The sequence below is a fragment of the Nerophis ophidion genome, linkage group LG10 (assembly GCF_033978795.1).
Source record: "Nerophis ophidion isolate RoL-2023_Sa linkage group LG10, RoL_Noph_v1.0, whole genome shotgun sequence".
In the NCBI taxonomy this organism is placed as follows: domain Eukaryota; kingdom Metazoa; phylum Chordata; class Actinopteri; order Syngnathiformes; family Syngnathidae; genus Nerophis; species Nerophis ophidion.
Window position 1 is genome coordinate 3,807,862 of NC_084620.1, and position 19,064 is coordinate 3,826,925.

The 19,064-nt window shown below is 41.3% G+C and overlaps 1 protein-coding gene across 4 annotated transcripts; it reads right to left on the reverse strand.

Moving 5' to 3' along the window:
- Nucleotides 1-834: 834 nt before the first annotated feature.
- hmg20a (high mobility group 20A) lies at nucleotides 835-15,701 on the reverse strand. Of its 4 annotated transcripts, none has more exons than XM_061912063.1 (10): nucleotides 15,549-15,650; nucleotides 11,404-11,534; nucleotides 8,116-8,190; nucleotides 6,286-6,495; nucleotides 6,095-6,227; nucleotides 3,723-3,760; nucleotides 3,539-3,611; nucleotides 3,241-3,456; nucleotides 1,518-1,650; nucleotides 835-1,211 (listed from the first exon to the last, which is right to left on the reverse strand). In XM_061912063.1, the coding sequence occupies exons 2-10, from the start codon at nucleotides 11,464-11,466 to the stop codon at nucleotides 1,208-1,210; spliced, it is 945 nt and encodes a 314-aa protein (XP_061768047.1). In that variant the 5' UTR covers nucleotides 11,467-11,534; nucleotides 15,549-15,650; the 3' UTR covers nucleotides 835-1,207. The 4 variants fall into 4 exon arrangements, with proteins under 4 accessions (XP_061768047.1, XP_061768045.1, XP_061768048.1 ...); XM_061912061.1 differs by having other exon boundaries at nucleotides 3,539-3,614; nucleotides 15,549-15,649; XM_061912064.1 differs by lacking the exon at nucleotides 11,404-11,534 and having other exon boundaries at nucleotides 3,539-3,614; nucleotides 15,549-15,701.
- Between the last annotated feature and the right edge of the window lie 3,363 nt (nucleotides 15,702-19,064).

Genomic DNA, 19,064 nt, shown 5'->3' on the forward strand with positions numbered 1-19,064 from the left:
TTAATCTGTACCGGTAACTGTAAACTATTAGTTAGGTCGATTTACTCGGATACATTTAGTGTAAATAAACATCAGTTGGAAACCAGCGCAGTCGTTGACTTGATTCGGCGAAATCGAGCTTATTTAATTGTAATTAATCAGCAATTGAAAACCAGCGCAATCATTAGTTAAGGCGACTTAACCATATTAAACAAAGCATAATTAAATGTAATTAATCTGTACCAGTAAATGTAAACTATTAGTTAGGTCAATTTACTCGGATAAATTAAGTGTAATTAAACATCAGTTGTAAAGCAGCGGAGTCATTAGTTACGTTGATTTAACACACTTAAATGAGTGTAATACATTGGAATTAGTAGTTGCAAAACCTGTTTAAATGGATTGAAATTAAATGTAATTAGTAATAGTAAACTAGCGCAGTCATTAATTAAGTTGACTCGACGCGGTTTAATGGAACATAACTGTCATTAATCAGTTGTAAACAAGAACAGCTATTAGTTGACTTAACCGAGGTCAACAGAGCGTAATTGTAAAGTAGTACAGTTGTTAGTTGACTTCATTTGATCAGAAGCAGCGTAATTAATAATCAGTTGTAAAACAGCGCTGCCATTAGCTAAGTTCTCTTAGGGTAAAATGCAGCAGAATTACTTCTGATTAATCAGTGATTGTAAACTAGTGCAGTCATTGGTTTAAGTTGACTCAATGCAGTTAAAAGGTGGATAATCAATTGTAATTAAAGGGAACGTATAATTAAGCTCTTAAGCGGTGTAAAGAAAATTAGCGTCACATTTAACGTCTGAAACATTATAATAAATAAATTGTAAAGCGGCTACATTTTGTGTTGTTTTGTAAACTTTATTGAAAACACAAACACACAAAATAAATGGCACATTCTTCACCATAGCATTAAAAATATCAACTGCAAAAAACAAGATTATTTTTTACAAACTTACACAATGCTTCCCTTTTAAATATGCTAATTTAAGTTGATTAAAAAAAGGTGTTTTTTGTTTCATTTTCCTTGACAAATCTGCAGGTAGATCAATAAAGTAAATTCATTGTATAAAAAGTACAAATAAATAAGAGGAGCTACATAATGTTGGTCACCTTTACACAATATTAAAAGTGTTTTGGGATGTGGGGGCCGACGGAGACTTTGCTGAGTGCTGGCGGGATTTCTCTTCTTCTCTAATTGGACCTGCCACAATTACCTGTGACAAGACAAGAGTTGATTGACATTTTCACTTCTTCAATTTTGTGTATTATGGCTTTTGGTTTTAGCCTTAAAGAAGATAGTTACATTAAAAAAATAATCATTTGAAATAGTTGCATGCATTTTGTGTCCTTTCGGTGCGAATCTGGATAAAAGTTCATAATGAAATCAATAATATAAGTTTATAATTTTTTTTATTGGGCCTGAAATGACTTTCTTCTGTCTTCACGTGGACTAAAATAACCTTGCATGAAGAGGACACAGCGCCACTTGTGTGTTTGTTACTCAGAAGTTGAGGCGTTACCTGTCCAGACGGCTGACCAGGTCTCTCACAGTGCTGATAAGGTTCTCGTGTTCATGCGGGTTGCTCATAATGATGCTGTGCAGCCTCTTCATGTAGGCGTCGATGCTGTCCAGGGTGGGCATCTCTCCACTGCCTACAGACAAGATAAAAACATTGATAGGAAGGAGTAATATGATGGTTACTGAAAGGAGTGAATGTTTGTTGTTCACAGCAGCATCAAACCGTGCCTCAACCTGTTCATTGACGTCACCTTGGTGCAAACAGAGCAGCTTGCCCAATTAAAAACAGAACTGGCAAATCTGCAGGTAGACAAAAGGCTTGGATGCCACCTCCTGCAGTAAGACACCTTCTTGTCAGCGAAGCTGTCACAAGGTTTGGCAACTGTCTTTACAGTCCCACACACAAGAAAGCGTGCTAACTGTGCTACTGGCAAGCTGACTGACTGCTGGTGTAGATGGCAGCTGTTGCACATTAAAGTATCAAAACATGAGTCTGTTCCACATGTTGAACATCCCCTGTGGCTGTTGAAATGATGACGGATTGACCAAAATGACCACCAATCAATGATGCTGATTTCAAAGTAAATAGTGTTAGTAGTATGTCGTACCTCATTCTAGAATTTGGACAGTTTGAAAGTGATTTAATTTAGTCCTACTGTGTGTGCAGCTTTAAACGCTAATGAGTTTTCTCCGACTAAGCGTGTGTAACTCTGCACTAACCTAATAGATGTAGGGCTGTGTGCCTATCACTCACTTAAGTTTCATACATTGTCCTTTGAAAAGGACGGGTACCTTTCTCACATTTGAACCAAAACAGTACTAAACCTTGGTACCTAGGAATTGATACCGGTACTCAACGGTATCAATTTGTTGTAATTTTTTGTGTGTTCGTGTGGTAATCAATGTAAAACATTTCAATAGTACATTCTAAAAAGAACCTTTTGGACAGTGAGATGATAATAACTGTGCTGCCCAGTGGTTACATCTTGTTTTTATACACTTGTCTCATTTCAGTTTGTCAAAGGTGTGTTGCCGAAGGTAATCTGAATGTGCGAGTCTTGTCATTTGTTAAGTCCTACAAAGTGTTTGTACTGCAAGTATTGTACTTATTACACAACAACTGTTTGATTGTAACAGGCATTATAGTTGTGGATTTTATTACCAAGTTTGAAAGTGTTGCAATCGCCATTTAAAGTCGCAAATGCTAATCAGTAACATGTCTATGGCATAGCCAAAGTAAAGTAGCATCGATCTAGCAAATTTTGAAAAGTGGAGCCTTAATTTTGAGCGCTTTTTAATCAGGCGTGCTTTATTTTTTGGCATGAAAAATTGCAACATTACCTTAGTTAAAGCACTGAATTGACAAGCAATATAGCACATACAACAACATAAAGGACACAATGTCTGTAGCTAATTGACAGATAGTTGGCAGGGCTCGAGGCTGCATTTGAAGATTTGTGTAATGAAGCCTGTTTTATTTTATTAATTTGTAAGGTATGGCAGGCTCATCTACCTCGAGACAAGTCAGAGGCGGTATAATGTCTATGAGGAAGGAGGTTTGTCATTCATAACATGAAAAAATGCAACCTCTTCTCTCAAACGAGAACCTAACAAGTGAAAGAAATGTTTTTCTCACGTTTGGTGCTCAGTCTCTGGGAACTACTTTGCATGAGGGTAAACATGATATTGAAAAAGAGGAGAGATGTTTGAGTAGTGTTCTGTACCTGGCAGAGGCACGGAGGAGAAGCTGGCGGCCAGCGCCTGCCGCAGCGTCTCCAGGTGCTGCTGGAGAAGACTGTTGCGTCCCCGCTCTTGCATCACGTCGCCCTCCAGTCGGTCCACAGCGCCGCGCATGCTCTCCACGTGCTTCTGGAGCGCTGCGTTGCGCTCCTCGTACTCCATGTTGGTCTTCCGGAGCTGCCGCATCTCGGCTTCGCGAGCTACGGAATACCGCAGGCAATTCAGCAAAACTTTTATTGGATATAGTAGCAACAATCGTTTATGTACTTGTCAGCTGCTCACCTTTACTGTGGTTGAGGAACTCCTCTGTGAAGATGGGGATGTCAAAGATGGTTCTGTCCTTTCCTTCTGCGTTCTGCTGATGGACACGGACAACCAGGTGAAAAGGATAACAACTGTCATTTCCCTAATGCCGTTTGCATTGACTCGATGACATATTGATGTCACAGGAAGAGGTGGTGCCAACCTCATGCAGAGCCTCGTTGGCGGCCTGGTTCCCCACATCTGGTGAGGAAGGAAAGAAGAAGACAAGGACAGCAGATGAGTCATATTTTCCAGCTTTCACGCTTCACCAGATGAGTACAAAGTGATTCACAATGTCTAAAAGTCTGCTCCTTTTAGGCATATGAAGTGAATATTAACACAAACAATCGCTGCAAATATACTAGCAATTTGTGTCAATTGGACTATAGTAATTGCAGGCTAGCCATATTAGCTAGCTGGTTTAGTAGTCAGATGCTATTCACTAAATACACACAGCGTCATATATTATAGAAAATATTAAAATATCAATAAAACATGGCACATGCTAAGGAGACACCATTATTGCTTCAACTATATTTTGAAAGCGTTAAAAAACTCCCATCACCCAATGACTTCTGCAACGATAGAAAGCTACCCATCATAAAATACGCAAAAACAGGAAACAAAAAAGGCACTTTTAAAGCAAAAGGTGTCAAAATTTAAAAAATCTCAAAATCCATCCAGGCATTTTCTACCGCTTGTCCCGTTCGGGGTCGCGAGGGATGCTGGAGCCTATCTCAGCTGCATTCGGGCGGAAGGCCTAAATGTCCATAAACAGAGAATTCCGAACAAGTAATGGCAAATATCCAAATTAATTTGTGGCAATGCGGCCACAAAGAAGTAAATGTGTGGAAAACACTGCCTAGAAGTAAAATAGTGTCAAAGTGTCTGGGTGCACGATAATTATTGGGTTGATGAGAAATTATGACCTTATACAGAAAAACTTGATAATATTTAAATATAGCTCTGATAACCGATAACAGTAAAAAACGCTACAATGAGGCAAAATTACCCAAACTGTGTTGTAAGTGGGTTAGGGTGAGCAAATAAAGCACTTTTTTTTATTTATTTTTTTTATGTGCCTTGCTGTAAGTCTGTGCCCAGAGCTCATTGTAAACAAACATGGCGTCGATTGTTTGGGACTTCGTCATTGTTTCAGTGGAAGACATACCGCGTGTTATTTGCAACAAATGTTTGGCAAACATTCCCCCAGAAGGGAAAAAAAATACTTCGCCTCAACACATTGAACCTTTTCAGCCACCTAAAACACCAGCATCACGAAAAAAGATTCCCAAAAGCCAGCTACAAAGAAAGGCAAGCACAAACAACAATTCCATCTCAATCAGTGGTTCTCAAATGAGGGTATGCGTCCACCTGGGGGTACTTGAAGGTATGCCAAGGGGTACGTGAGATTTATTTTAAATATTCTAAAAAATAGCAATAATTGAAAAAAACCTTCATAAATATATTTATTGAATAATACTTCAACAAAATATGAATGTTAGTTCATAAACTGTGAAAAGAAATGCAACAATGCAATATTCATTGTTGACAGATAGATTTTTAGATTTTTTGTGGACACGTTCTATAAATATTGATGTTAAAGATTTCTTTTTTGGGGAAGAAATGTTTAGAATTAAGTTCATAAATCCAGATGGATCTCTTTTACATTCCCCAAAGAGGGCACTTTAAGTTGATTATTACTTCTATGTTCTTCATAATTGAATCACTTATTTTCTAGTTATTTTTATATCTTATTTTCCAAATAGTTCAAGAAAGACCACTACAAATTAGCAATATTTTGCACTGTTATACAATTTTATTATTCAGAAACTGCTGACATAGTGCTGTATTTTACTTCTTTATCTCCTTTTTTCAACCAAAAATGCTTTGCTCTGATTAGGGGGTACATCACCACTGATCTAAATGATAGACATAAGTTATCAGTCTTCAGAAACAGTAAGTTTTTGAATGTTCAATGAATGTTGCCGGGCTGGGTTTGGTTTTGGAATTGTAGTATTATTGTGTAGTATTTTGTAGGACTAATTAAAACAATTTAAATAAAAACAGTTTTTGATAACGTTGCGTGCCAGTTTTATGATTAACTGCATTCCGAAAAAAAAAAAAAAAGAAACTAAGTTTTTGGTATCGAATGGGAGAAAAAAATATCATGCATCCCAAAAGGATTGTATTTGTGTTTGTAAAACTCATTAAAGGGATATTTTTTCATGGTTAGAAATAAATGTGTCACTTTTTGGGGTGGCTTTGACATTTAAGGACAATCATTGTTATTTTGTTTTTAAATAAATGTCTTCTGGCTAATAAATGTTCATTTTTACAGGCTAATTCAAAATTTAAAAAAAATGAATGGCACAAAACATGCTTAGGATATCTTAAGTTATTACGTAAATATAAAATGTATAGAGTGTCTTCAAAGAGTGAGAAGTTTTTCTTTAACTTGCTTTAACAGTCTATCTTGTATTATTCCTACACTCTTAAAGAATTTTAGATGAGTGACTTTCAGTCATTCCTCACCTCCTCGGTGTCGCTTGCCCTTCTGCTTCTCTTGGACCTTCCTGGTGAAATGTTTGTAGGCCTCTGTTTTCTGGTACTTCTCCAGCTCCCTCATGTAGCGCTCTTTGTCGCGCTCCGCCTCCTCCAGGTAGCGCTGCAAACACACAAAAAGGATGACGAGCCCGGTTCCTTTCCCGGGATTGCTCCCATACCTGCTTCTCCTCGGGTGGCAGCTTGCTCCACTCGTTGCCCAGCATCCTGGTGATCTCCGGGAAAGGAACATCGGGACGCTCGGCCCGAAGCTGCTCGCGCCGGTCGTTCATGAAGCGGACGTAGCCCGTCAGTGGCGCCTTGGGCGCATTGCGGTCCTTCATGGGCTTCTTCCTCTTTCTCCCCTTGGTCCAGTTGGTACGTCTTGTCTTCTGAGATGATTGCAAAATGATACATGTGTCAGGTCTTGTGGCAAAATTCATATTATAGTCATTGCTTGTCTAAGAACAATTTTAGTCTAAGTAAATTGTATAGAGTTGTTCTACCTTTAAGAAACTCAAAGCGCTTTGACACTATTTCTACAGTTACACACATTCACACACTGATCGCGGGAGCTGCCATGCAAGGCCCTAAGGGTGAAGTGACTTGCTCAAGGAGATTGATTGAACCTAACCACGACCCATCAGGAGCAATAGTGAAGTGTCTGGCTCAAGGACACAACGGATGTCACTAGGATGGCAGAAGACCAGAACCCTCAGGTTGCTCACACTGCCACTCTACCAACTGAGACATGCCGTGATTAATTTTGTATAGCTTCTTTTCGCTGAACTTGGCCTGTTCTGTTTCTCGGAGAGGACACTTTTATATCCCTCTGCTGCCATTTTGGGGCTCTGCAGCGATAGTTCTGCCTGGTTCTTTCCACGTTCTACACCCACTTTCCCAGAGAAAAGGATAAAGACAAGTGTGATGAAGAGATCACTAATTTATACTGTATTTTGGTCAAAGGTTACTCTACGAACGGCATGATTGTGTGATTGATGCTGTATTACTGCCTTTTTCTCATGTTTAACCAAAACATCGCGGTCAGATTATTCTCCCTCCTAAAAACGGGCAACATCGCCCCAACCCCTCCTCCTCTGTTTTCCTCAAAAGACAGATAAAAGGGTCTAGAATAGGGATCTAATGGTATCATAAATACCACGATATTTGTTTCAAAGTCTTCTCAATAATACAGTGACGTGTGTGATGGGATCAAATGAATACTCGGTGAGTGTAGTTTTCTTCCGGCGTTTTAGCGTTGGCTTGGCCGGTAAATAAACTACATCTCCATCTCTGCTCAGCGCGGAGAGGGCAAGATGGGGGTGTTGAACGTCGTAAGAAGGAAATGAAGTGTGTTGGTACTCGTCGTCGATAAAATAAATTGTTTTTTGGACATCAAATCGGTCCATAACTGGCTAAGTAATGTTGCTAACAAGCCCAGGCTAAAACATAAACTCTTTGGTGGAGGTAACAATATATGCTTTTCTGCAAAAGGAAGCGGGCCACTTTTGTTTCCAGCGTTTCCAAGGAGACACAGAGCCAGCTGGTCTGGTCGCACCACACGGCGAGAAAGCACCCCAAAAAATGTTTAACATGGGAAATAGGAAACTAAAAAGCTACTACTACTGGCCAGTATCGGAAGTGCAAAAACAATATCGGATCGGAAGTGCAAAAACCTGGATCGGGACATCCCTAGTCTATACTGTAATTATATTTCTAGAATGCGCTGCTGGATGATAAAAAATTAGAAGTGAACTTTGGACACCTCTGATAAACAGTATTATGCATTAAAAAAGTAATCTTATCTTAACTCTTGTAAAATAGCAAGGAATAATAAAAGGTCTTGATGTTGACAGTTTGACCTTGGAACTGACAGATTCTATGTTTACCATTTTCTACAGGAAAACCAACAAACATTTTATTCGATTTGGAGGTTATAATGTGATTGTTAAGATATGGGATTTTACCTTGTATTTCATTACGAATGTACACATTATATATTAGTTTAATACCTCCTCTCCATTTCTCTGGTTGGTGTTCTCTGTGTTGGCAGCAGGAGTTTGCTGTTCATCCATGACTTTTATATCCTGCAGAAGAAGAACAAACTTACTCGTGAACAATAAACATATTTTTATTGTTTATTGCACAGCGTGTGTGGTTACATTTCCTCAAAATGTCTACAAAAATAGCTAAACTTCACGACCAAATAAAAGTAAACATTGTGGCCAAAGGGTTGAGACTAAACATTACAACATCCTTTTCAATGTTAAACTTCTTCACTGCACAGGAAGTGAAAATCAAACATCCTGGAGGACATTTCCCACCACAAAAAGCTGTGGGAAAACGTGGAAGGAATGAAGACATCTGCCACAAATATTCATTCCAATGTAAGGGGAAGTCCAGTCCAGCTTTCCTTGCCAGCATTCCCCACAAACTTGAATAATGTCACCTTTTTTTATACAGATAGCTAAATATTTGGATTATTTTGTGTCTCCTCCTGAAACCCAGCAATGCATTTTTGTCGCTTCACAGTTCATTGTTCAAACACAAACCAAACAATAAAACCTACTTGTTCTGCCGTAAAGAGAACATTTTGGGCTTTTCAGTAACATGTAATTGTGGAACTAACATCATAGAGAAGTTTATAAAAGCGCATAAAATTATGACTAAAGTCATTAAGCAATACTTTTATTTGCACTTATAATTTTATTGACAATTTATTCAAGAAATATTTATATAATAATCAGTTTTGTTTGAATTTAAATAATTTAGCACTGTGTCCATCCATCCATCCATCCATCATCTTCCGCTTATCCGAGCTCGGGTCGCGGGGGCAACAGCCTAAGCAGGGAAACCCAGACTTCCCTCTCCCCAGCCACTTCGTCTAGCTCTTCCCGGGGGATCCCGAGGCGTTCCCAGGCCAGCCGGGAGACATAGTCTTTCCAACGTGTCCTGGGTCTTCCCCGTGGCCTCCTACCGGTTGGACGTGCCCTAAACACCTCCCTAGGGAGGCGTTCGGGTGGCATCCTGACCAGATGCCCGAACCACCTCATCTGGCTCCTCTCGATGTGGAGGAGCAGCGGCTTTACTTTGAGTTCCTCCCGGATGGCAGAGCTTCTCACCCTATCTCTAAGGGAGAGACCCGCCACACGGCGGAGGAAACTCATTTGGGCCGCTTGTACCCGTGATCTTATCCTTTCGGTCATGACCCAAAGCTCATGACCATAGGTGAGGATGGGAACGTAGATCGACCGGTAAATTGAGAGCTTTGCCTTCCGGCTCAGCTCCTTCTTCACCACAACAGATCGGTACAACGTCCGCATTACTGAAGACGCCGCACCGATCCGCCTGTCGATCTCACGATCCACTCTTCCCTCACTCGTGAACAAGACTCCTAGGTACTTGAACTCCTCCACTTGGGGCAGGGTCTCCTCCCCAACCCGGAGATGGCTCTCCACCCTTTTCCGGGCGAGAACCATGGACTCGGACTTGGAGGTGCTGATTCTCATTCCGGCCGCTTCACACTCGGCTGCGAACCGATCCAGTGAGAGCTGAAGATCCTGGTCAGATGAAGCCATCGGGACCACATCATCTGCAAAAAGCAGAGACCTAATCCTGCGGTTACCAAACCGGAACCCCTCAACGCCTTGACTGCGCCTAGAAATTCTGTCCATAAAAGTTATGAACAGAATCGGTGACAAAGGACAGCCTTGGCTGAGTCCAACCCTCACTGGGTCATTGTGTCATTTTATGTAAATGTATTTTTCATCAGTTTTTATGAGTACCTTCTTTCACAGTGTAAATTTGATTAGTACTTATTTTGTAAACAGCTTGAACTAAGAAGTTGATAATAATCTTGGTGATTAACACATGGCTTCATATTATTTCACAAGGTTTATCCTGTTAAACTGTGAGTAAGTTATTTACAATCATGAATATGATTGAAATAAAGAGTAACATTACTAATTCAGTGTTGATATTTGAGTGGGTCCTGGTCCCCCTCTGAAGTGGAAAAGTTGGGCCCCGAGGTCAAAAAGGTTAAGAACACATCGTTTAATCAATAAGGTGTTTTGGTAAAAGAAAAGTGGATGCCTCATGTGGTGGAGATGAAGACATACCACTACTAATTTACCATATAAAAATATGAAGATGCATTCAAATTGAAACACTTCAAATATGTTATTGAAAAAAAGTATTCTTCCTGTTATGAAAACAGCAGAAAATATGATGGGTGAAAGCAGTCGACACTGGATACGGTTTTAGTCCTTTGCAAAAGACATTACAGTAAGAAAAAATGATCACGTTTTCTGACTAAAAACATTTGTTTTAGCAAAGATAATTATTTACTGCAGTAAGTTCATTACTTTCCTCTACACCAGTGATCCCCAACCACCGGTCCGTGACACGTTTGTTACCGGGACGCACAGAGACATTAAATAATTAATAACCGACCACATTTCCTCATACTTAACTTTCAGCAGTCCCATCAGACACACCAATAAGCTTGTTCATAGATGTATTATACAACTCCTGATACAAAGTCCCCATTTGCTAAATTTGTTACAGCTTTGTGACATGAGACAATGCACGTTAATAAACATCTAAAATCAAAAGGTGCCAAATCGGACCCAAAAGCTTGGTTCTGTCTGCAGACCGCAGCAGGTTGATGACCTAAGATCAGGGCAGATCAGGTACAAAGAGACCATAGTAGTTAAAGTGCATAAGGCCGAAGGAGAAGTGCTAAATTGTTGTAGATAATAATTGTGCGGAAGGTAGAAAATACACATCTTCTTTGGCCTAGTAAGTTTAATTGCTGGTGTCATTGCACGTAGTCCTATTATGCAAGTAGTTAGCAATAACAGATGTATTTATGTATGGAAAATTGGACCAAAAAAAGCTAACATTAGCATATCTACGTATGAAATATTGCACAAAATATGACTACATATGGAAATACAGTAATCTGTTGTAACTAATAGCATTTATGTATATCTTTATTATATATTCAGTTGTCCTCTTGTCTTTGAATGTGATGTAACACATATAACCCATCAGATACTAAAGCCAAAAAAAGGCTACTACTAGCAAAATGAGTACAAAACAAAATTTTATGGAAAGCTTTTTTGCAAAGGCGCTCCCACTAATTCAACATTATGGTGAGTTTTTTCAAGTATTCATTTTTCATGCACTTATTTGCTATACATGTATTTATCCGCCACACATGTAAGGCAGGGTCCGTGAAAATCATGCCTACATTAAACCGGTCCCGGGCAGCACGGTGGAGGGGTGAGTGCACCTGCCTCATAACACGAAGGTTCTGGGTAGGATCCTGCGCTCGGGATATTTCTGTGTGGAGTTTGCATGTTCTCCCCGTGACTGCATGGGTTCCCTCCGTGTACTCCGGCTTCCTCCCACCTCCAAAGACATGCACCTGGGAAAAGGTTGATTGACAACACTAAATTGGCTCTAGTGTGTGAATGTGAGTGTTGTCTGTCTGTGTTTGCCATGTGATGAAGTAGCGACTTTTCCAGGGTGTACACCGCCTTCCGCCCAAATACAGCTGAGATAGGCTCTAGCACCCCCCGCAACCCCAAAGGGAATAAGCGGTAGAAAATGGATGGATGGATAAACTGGTCCCTTGTGCAAAAAAGGTTGAGAACCCCTGCTCGAGACATTTGCATTGTTTTTACACTACACTGCCCTCTACTGATTGGCAACCCACATTGCATCTCCTAATAACTACAGTGGGGTTTAATCCAGAATGACTGAATTAATTTGGTCATTTTGACAGGTCATTCAATTAACAACATATTGAAAACCGTAACATTGCATAAAGTAAATATATAAGCGTTTATACACTTACATTGAAGCACTACACTACACTACAAGGCTGTTTTGACGTAACTGACTGGCAGGTGCTCATGGAGCCGCATTGGGAGGACATTGATGGGCTCACAGAGTGTGTCACAGACTATATCAACTTCTGTGTTAACTCAAATGTCCCATCAAAGACGGTCACCTGCTACCCAAACAACAAGCCGTCGGTGACAAAGACATCATAGCCATACTGAATGAGAAGAAGAGGGCATTCAATGCTGGTAACAGGGAGGAGGTGATACGAGTTCAGTTGCTGCTGAAGACCAAACTCAGGGAAGCCAAAGAGAACTAAAGCAGGAAGGGAAGCTGAAGGATAACAACATGAAGGCGGTCTGGAGAGGTATGCAGACCATCAACGGCCTCAAACCATCGGGGGGTCGGGGGATGGATGGAGACAAAGAGAGGGCCAATGAACCAAACCAGTTCTTTAACAGGTTTGACACAGTGGCTCCGACAAGCTCCTGTCCGCAGAACAGGTGAATGCACAGCTAAATAAGTTACACACAGGCAAGGCCGCGGGTCCTGACTGTGTGAGCCCCAGGGTGCTCAAAGCCTGCGCCCCACAGCTGTGTGGTGTGCTCCAGCACATCTTCAACATGAGCCTTAGGCTGCAGAAAGTCCCCACACTGTGGAAAACCTCATGCGTGGTCCTCATCCCCAAGTGCACGCGACCCAGCACATCAAAGGACTACAGGCCGGTGGCGCTAACCTCCCATATCACGAAGAACATGGAGAGGTTGGTCCTGGAACAACTCCGCCCTACAGTCAAGCCCCACCTGGACCCACTCCAATTCGCCTAGCAGCCACGACTGGGAGTGGAGGACGCAGTCATCTACCTGCTGAACCGAGCCCACACCCACCTGGACAAGCCTGCAAGCAGTGTGAGGGTCATGTTTTTTGACTTCTCCAGTGCTTTCGATACTATACGGCCTGGGTACTGGGTGTGAAGTTAGAGAAGATGCAGGTGGAGGCCGCCTTGGTGTCCTGGGTAGTAGATTACCTGACTGACAGACCACAGTACCTTCGACTGCAGGACTGTGTGTCTGACAGGCTGGTCAGCAACACCGGGGCCCCGCAGGGTACAGTCCTCTACCCCATTTACACCACCCATTTCCACTATCAGTCAGAGTCCTGCCACCTTCAGAAGTTTTCTGATGACTCTGCTATAGTGGGGTGTATTGAGGATGGTGATGATGAAGAATACAGGGCACTGGTGGAGGACTTTGTCACATGGTGTGGAAAGAACCACCTCCAGCTCAATGTGACAAAGACCAAGGAGCTGGTTGTGGACCTGGGAAGGAGGAGGAGTACTTCAGCGCCCCCTGTTTCCATCAGGGGGGTCGATGTGGACATGGTTGAGGATTATAAATACCTCGGAGTACACATGGACAACAAGCTGAATGGGTCCAAACACACTGAGGCCCTCTACAAGAAGGGACAGAGCCGCCTCTACTTCCTCAGGAGGCTGGGATCCTTCAACGTCTGTACAAAGATGTTGAAGATGTTCTACGAGGCGGTGGTGGCGAGCGCCTTCTTGTACGCCGTGGCTTGCTGGGGCAGCGGGCTGAGAGTGAGGGACGCAAACAGACTGGACAAGTTGGTAGAGAAGGCCAGTAACGTGGTGGGAGTGGAGCTAGACTCTCTGGCGGTGGTGTCAGAGAGGAGAAGTCTAGCAAAACTCCTAGACATTATGGACAACACCTCCCACCCACTACACTCGGACCTTGCGGAGAGAATGAGCACGTTCAGTGGAAGGCTCAGACTCCCAAAATGTAACACGGAACGACACAGGAGGTCCTTCATACCGACAGCCCTCAGACTGTATAATGCATATGTTCCTTCTAGACTGCACTTAAATGTAGAATATATTGATATTATTCATATATTATATATGTTATAGCGACCGGAATGAGAATTGGCACCTCCAAGTCTGAGTCCTAAGCTAATGACTATTTGCAAAAGAAAAAAAAAAGTTTCTCAGTTGGAACATTAAATATCTTGCCTTTGCAGTCTATTCAATTGAATATAAGTTGATAATGATTTGCAAATCATTGTATTCGGTTTTTATTTACGATTTATACATCGTGCCAACTTCATTGGTTTAGGGTTTTGTATAAAAAAAAAAAAAAAAATAAAATAAAAAAAAAACTTACAAAAAGGTGATTTTTTTTTCTTCTTCATTCTTGTAACAAATCAGAAAACAGAAATATATTATCGCAACACAGACCGGGATCTTCAGCTCTCACTGGATCGGTTCGCAGCCGAGTGTGAAGCGACCGGAATGAGAATCAGCACCTCCAAGTCCGAGTCCATGGTTCTAGCTTGGAAAAGGGTGGAGTGCCATCTCCGGGTTGGGGAGGAGACCCTGCCCCAAGTGGAGGAGTTCAAGTACCTAGGAGTCTTGTTCACGAGTGGGGGAAGAGTGGATGGTGAGATCGACAGGCGGATCCGTGCGGCGTATTCAGTAATGCGGACGTTGTACCGATCTGTTGTGGTGAAGAAGGAGCTGAGCTGGAAGGCAAAGCTCTCAATTTATCGGTCGATCTACGTTCCCATTCTCACCTATGGTCATGAGCTTTGGGTCATGACCGAAAGGATAAGATCACGGGTACAAGTGGACGAAATGAGTTTATGAGACATAGGGTGAGAAGCTCTCCTATCCGGCCGGGAGGAACTCAAAGTAAAGCCGCTGCTACTCCACAGAGAGGAGCCAGATGAGGTGGCTGAGCCATCTGGTCAGGATGCCACCCGAACGCCTCCCTAGGGAGGTGTTTAGGCCACGTCCAACTGGTAGGAGGCCACAGGGAAGACCCAGGACACGTTGGGAAGACTATGTCTCCCGGCTGGCCTGGGAACGCCTCGGGATCCCCCGGGAAGAGCTAGACGAAGTGGCTGGGGAGAGGGAAGTCTGGGCTTCCCTGCTTAGGCTGCTGCCCTCGCGACCCGACCTCAGATAAGTGGAAGAAGATGGATGGATGGATGATATATATTATATATTATTATTGTGAGAAAACTGTGGTGCTGAATTTCCCCAAGGGATCAATAAAGTACTTTCTATTCTATTCTAATTCACCATTAGAGGCTGGGCCAGATCGAACAATATTGACGTAAAGGTTAGGTTAATTATATTTTTGTAAAAGAGAGACATTCTAGAAAACATGCATACTGAATTCCATACATTTACATTGTTATAACTAATTAACTAGTAGCAAAATAACATTTAAATTAGCTTCCAGTTGACTTCACCGATGACGTTTACTTGATTTGGCTCCATTATCTAACCTTGATATTAAAAGGAAATAAACACTTAATAGCCCCAAATAGTTGTTATATGTATATTTTAGAATAGCAAATCATATTTCGGCGGTAAATAATTTAACTTTAAGGATTATGAGAATGAATGTATTATTTGAGGAGAGTAGCTAGCTAGCCAGCTGCAGATATTAGCCGGTGGTAGCTACACAAGACCACTTCTCTTCCCGTCAACGTTCACCAAATGAAGCAGCCTGGACCGTAAATGACATTAAAGTGGGAACAAATGACAGATAAACACACAAGACAAACTAACCTTTGTGAGTAAGAAACCGTTGCTGGATGCAAGTAAAGGACGTCCTGCTATCACAACAATACAGCTACTGGCTATCCACTATCCACTAATGTTGTGTCGTTCGCGAACGGTTCGTTCGAACGAACGAATCTTTTGATGAACCGAATCCCTTCATGAACTGATTCGTTCCTTTCTCAGTTCAGTTGAGCAACAACAACAATAAAACTTATAATTGAAAAATGGATCTGAAGTTGATCTCGAGATTATTGTGTTCAAAGTAAACAGTAAAAAAATGTATAATTACTTTAACACTTTAATGAGTAGGACGCTTTTGGATCCCCAATAATTCCAGTGTGATTTTTTTTTTAAGTGTCATTGCTCAAGAAATAATATTTAATTAACATCAATGTTGTTATGAGTTATTGACCTTTTTAATGCTTCAATTATTATATAATCTCAAATATTCCACTTAAACAATTATTGCATATTTTGTGATTTGTCCATAAAAAAAGGGTTTTTTTTTTTGACAAAGAGCATACAACTTAAATCTTTTTGTATTGACGGATGGACCTAATGTTGATCTGGGGATTTAAAACTTGAATAAAAATAAATAAATAAAAAATACTGAATAATGACACATTTTTTATATTTTTTTTTACCAAACCCTTTGGGGTTCCTGAGATCAAGCCTGATTGTAGGCCGAAATGTATATATTTTTTTACATATATTGGTATTGTTTTTTAAAATAAAAAAATATGAAAATGGCCCCCGCTTGCTTTGATTTTTCAGTGTGCGGCCCTCAGTGGAAAAAGTTTGGACACCCCTGCTCTAGATGGTGTCTTTCTTCTTCGTGTCGGCAACTGATACCACTTGCAGGTGCTGCTACCATCTAAAGGCCATTTTATATACTACACCCAATTCTTTCTTTTTTATTTAAAAAAATAAATACAGTGACTTAGGTATTTGTCAGGTGGAAACTCACATACCATAATGCCAAACACATCCTAGGTCAGGGGTCTCAATTTATCCGGGGGCCCTGAAGGCAAAGTCTAGGTGAGGCTGGGCCGCAAGAAAAGATTTTTTTTTTTTTTTTTTTTGCGTACTCCTCAGCATGTCTAGCTGTATAATGACGTTTCAAATTGTATCTCTTGTGCACTGCAACTTTCTCTGTGCAAATAAGACACATCAGGGTGACTCTGTGCTCAACAAAGAAATATTGCATCTCCCACTTGTCTTTGCTCATCACTGCAAGCTTTGAAAAAGACATGTTTGAGGTTGTGGAATATATTTGTATTTACCCGACGCACGGAGAATAATGTTATTTCCGCAATGTGTGTCGTTCCGCTTTTCCTCCATACAGCAACACGGCATCCATCCATCCATCCATTTTCTACCGCTTATGCCCTTTGGAGTCGCGCTGATGCCTGATGCCTATCTCAGCTACAATCGGGCGGAAGGCGGTGTACACCCTGGACAAGTCGGCGGGTAATAGTACCTGGATGGCGAGCGCAATAAAGTGTTATCCAGCCTCTTATAGAAATATATGTAGTGTTCATCGTGTGAGGCAATGCAAATAAAAAAAAATAAAAAATAAAATACCGGTTTGAATTGGTCCAGGTTATTGGGGACTGTTATTACTGACGGACAGGTGTCGTGGTGTGACTGCAGCCAGGCGCGTAAGAAAACCCTCGTCTCTCTGGCAACGTCTCTGTCGCTTTCACTCATTTGCTGCTTTTCCACTAACGCAGAGGCAGGCAACCCAGAATGTTGAAAGAGCAATTTTGAACCCACGTAATAAAAATTGTCTGTCTACCAATCACCAACGCTGTCAAGCGCCATTCATATAAAACTCATTAACATTAAACTTTTATATTAAGGTGGGGGCCGCAAAATAACGTCTCGCCGGGCGCAATTGGCCCGCGAGACGCGTGTCTGAGACCCCTGTCCCAGGTGATGAATACATTTGTGAGCCTTCTACATCATCAGTGTAATTTTTATCCTAAAAACATGTCGACGTGGACCCCGACTTAAACAAGTTGAAAAACCTATTCGGGTGTTACCTTTTAATGGTCAATTGTACGGAATATGTACTGAACTGTGCAATCTACTAATAAAAGTTTCAATCAATCAAAGTCGTATCAGACCACATGCGTGCAATATACGTATAATCCACATGGGGGCAGTAATTAACTTACTCAAGTGCTTTGATTTATTGATTGATACTTTTATTAGATTGCACAGTTCAGTACATCCATCCATCCATTTTATACCACTTATTCCCTTTCGGGGTTGCGGGGGACGCTGGCGCCTATCTCAGCTACAATCGGGTGGAAGGCGGGGTACACCCTGGACAAGTCGCCACCTCATTGCAGGGCCAACACAGATAGACAGACAACATTCACACTCACATTCACACACTAGGGACCATTTAGTGTTGCCAATCAACCTATCCCCAGGTGCATGTCTTTGGAAGTGGGAGGAAGCCGGAGTACCCGGAGGGAACCCACGCAGCCACGGGGAGAACATGCAAACTCCACACAGAAAGATCCTCAGCCTGGAATTGAACCCAGGACTGCAGGACCTTCGTATTGTGAGGCAGACGCACTAACCCCTCTGCCACCGTGAAGCCCCAGTACAGTACATATTCCGTACAATTGACCACTAAATGGTAACACCCGAATAAGTTCTTCAACTTGTTTAAGTCAGGGTCCACGTTTATCAATTCATGGTAAGCTGAGATAGGCTCCAGCAGCACCCCGCGACCCTAAAAGGGACAAGCGGTAGAAATGGATGGAGAGCTGTCCAGTGATCCTGCAAGATTGCCACAAAGAAACGAGAGTTTCTGAAGAGAAATTTTGAAAAAGATACGGTAAGAAATGTGTGGGTTTTTTTTACCGACACATCAGCGTGAACAGTTATGTTGATGCAATTTGAAATTACTTCATATTTTATTATATTATAGTAAAACTACGATGAGGTGGCGATTTGTCCAAGGTGTACGCCGCCTTCCGCCCAAATGCAGTTGAGATAGGCTCCAGCACCCCCCGCGAACCCAAAAAAAAAGGAACAAGCGGTAGAAAATGGTTGGATGGGTAGTAAAACTGTGTTGATAATGTGTGTATCCAATTTGAAACCACAGGTATATAAAGTAGTGTAATTGTAAACGAGTCAATTGGCATTTTATCGCATTTCCTGTATTATTTTTTGTGATAATATATTTCTGCTTTCTGATTTGTTACAAGGGAAAAAAATAAATCACTTTTTGTATATTTTTTTTTTTTTTTACAAAACCCCAAACCAGTGAAGTTGGCACGATGTGTAAATCGTAAATAAAAACCGAATACAATGATTTTCCAAATCATTTTCAACTTATATTCAATTGAATAGACTGCAAAGACAAGATATTTAATAATCCAACTGAGAAACTTTTTTTTCTCTTCTTTTGCAAATAGTCAGTAGCTTAGAATTTAATGGCATCAACACAGTGCAAAAAAGTTGGCACTGGGGAATTTTTACCACTGTGTTACATGACCTTTC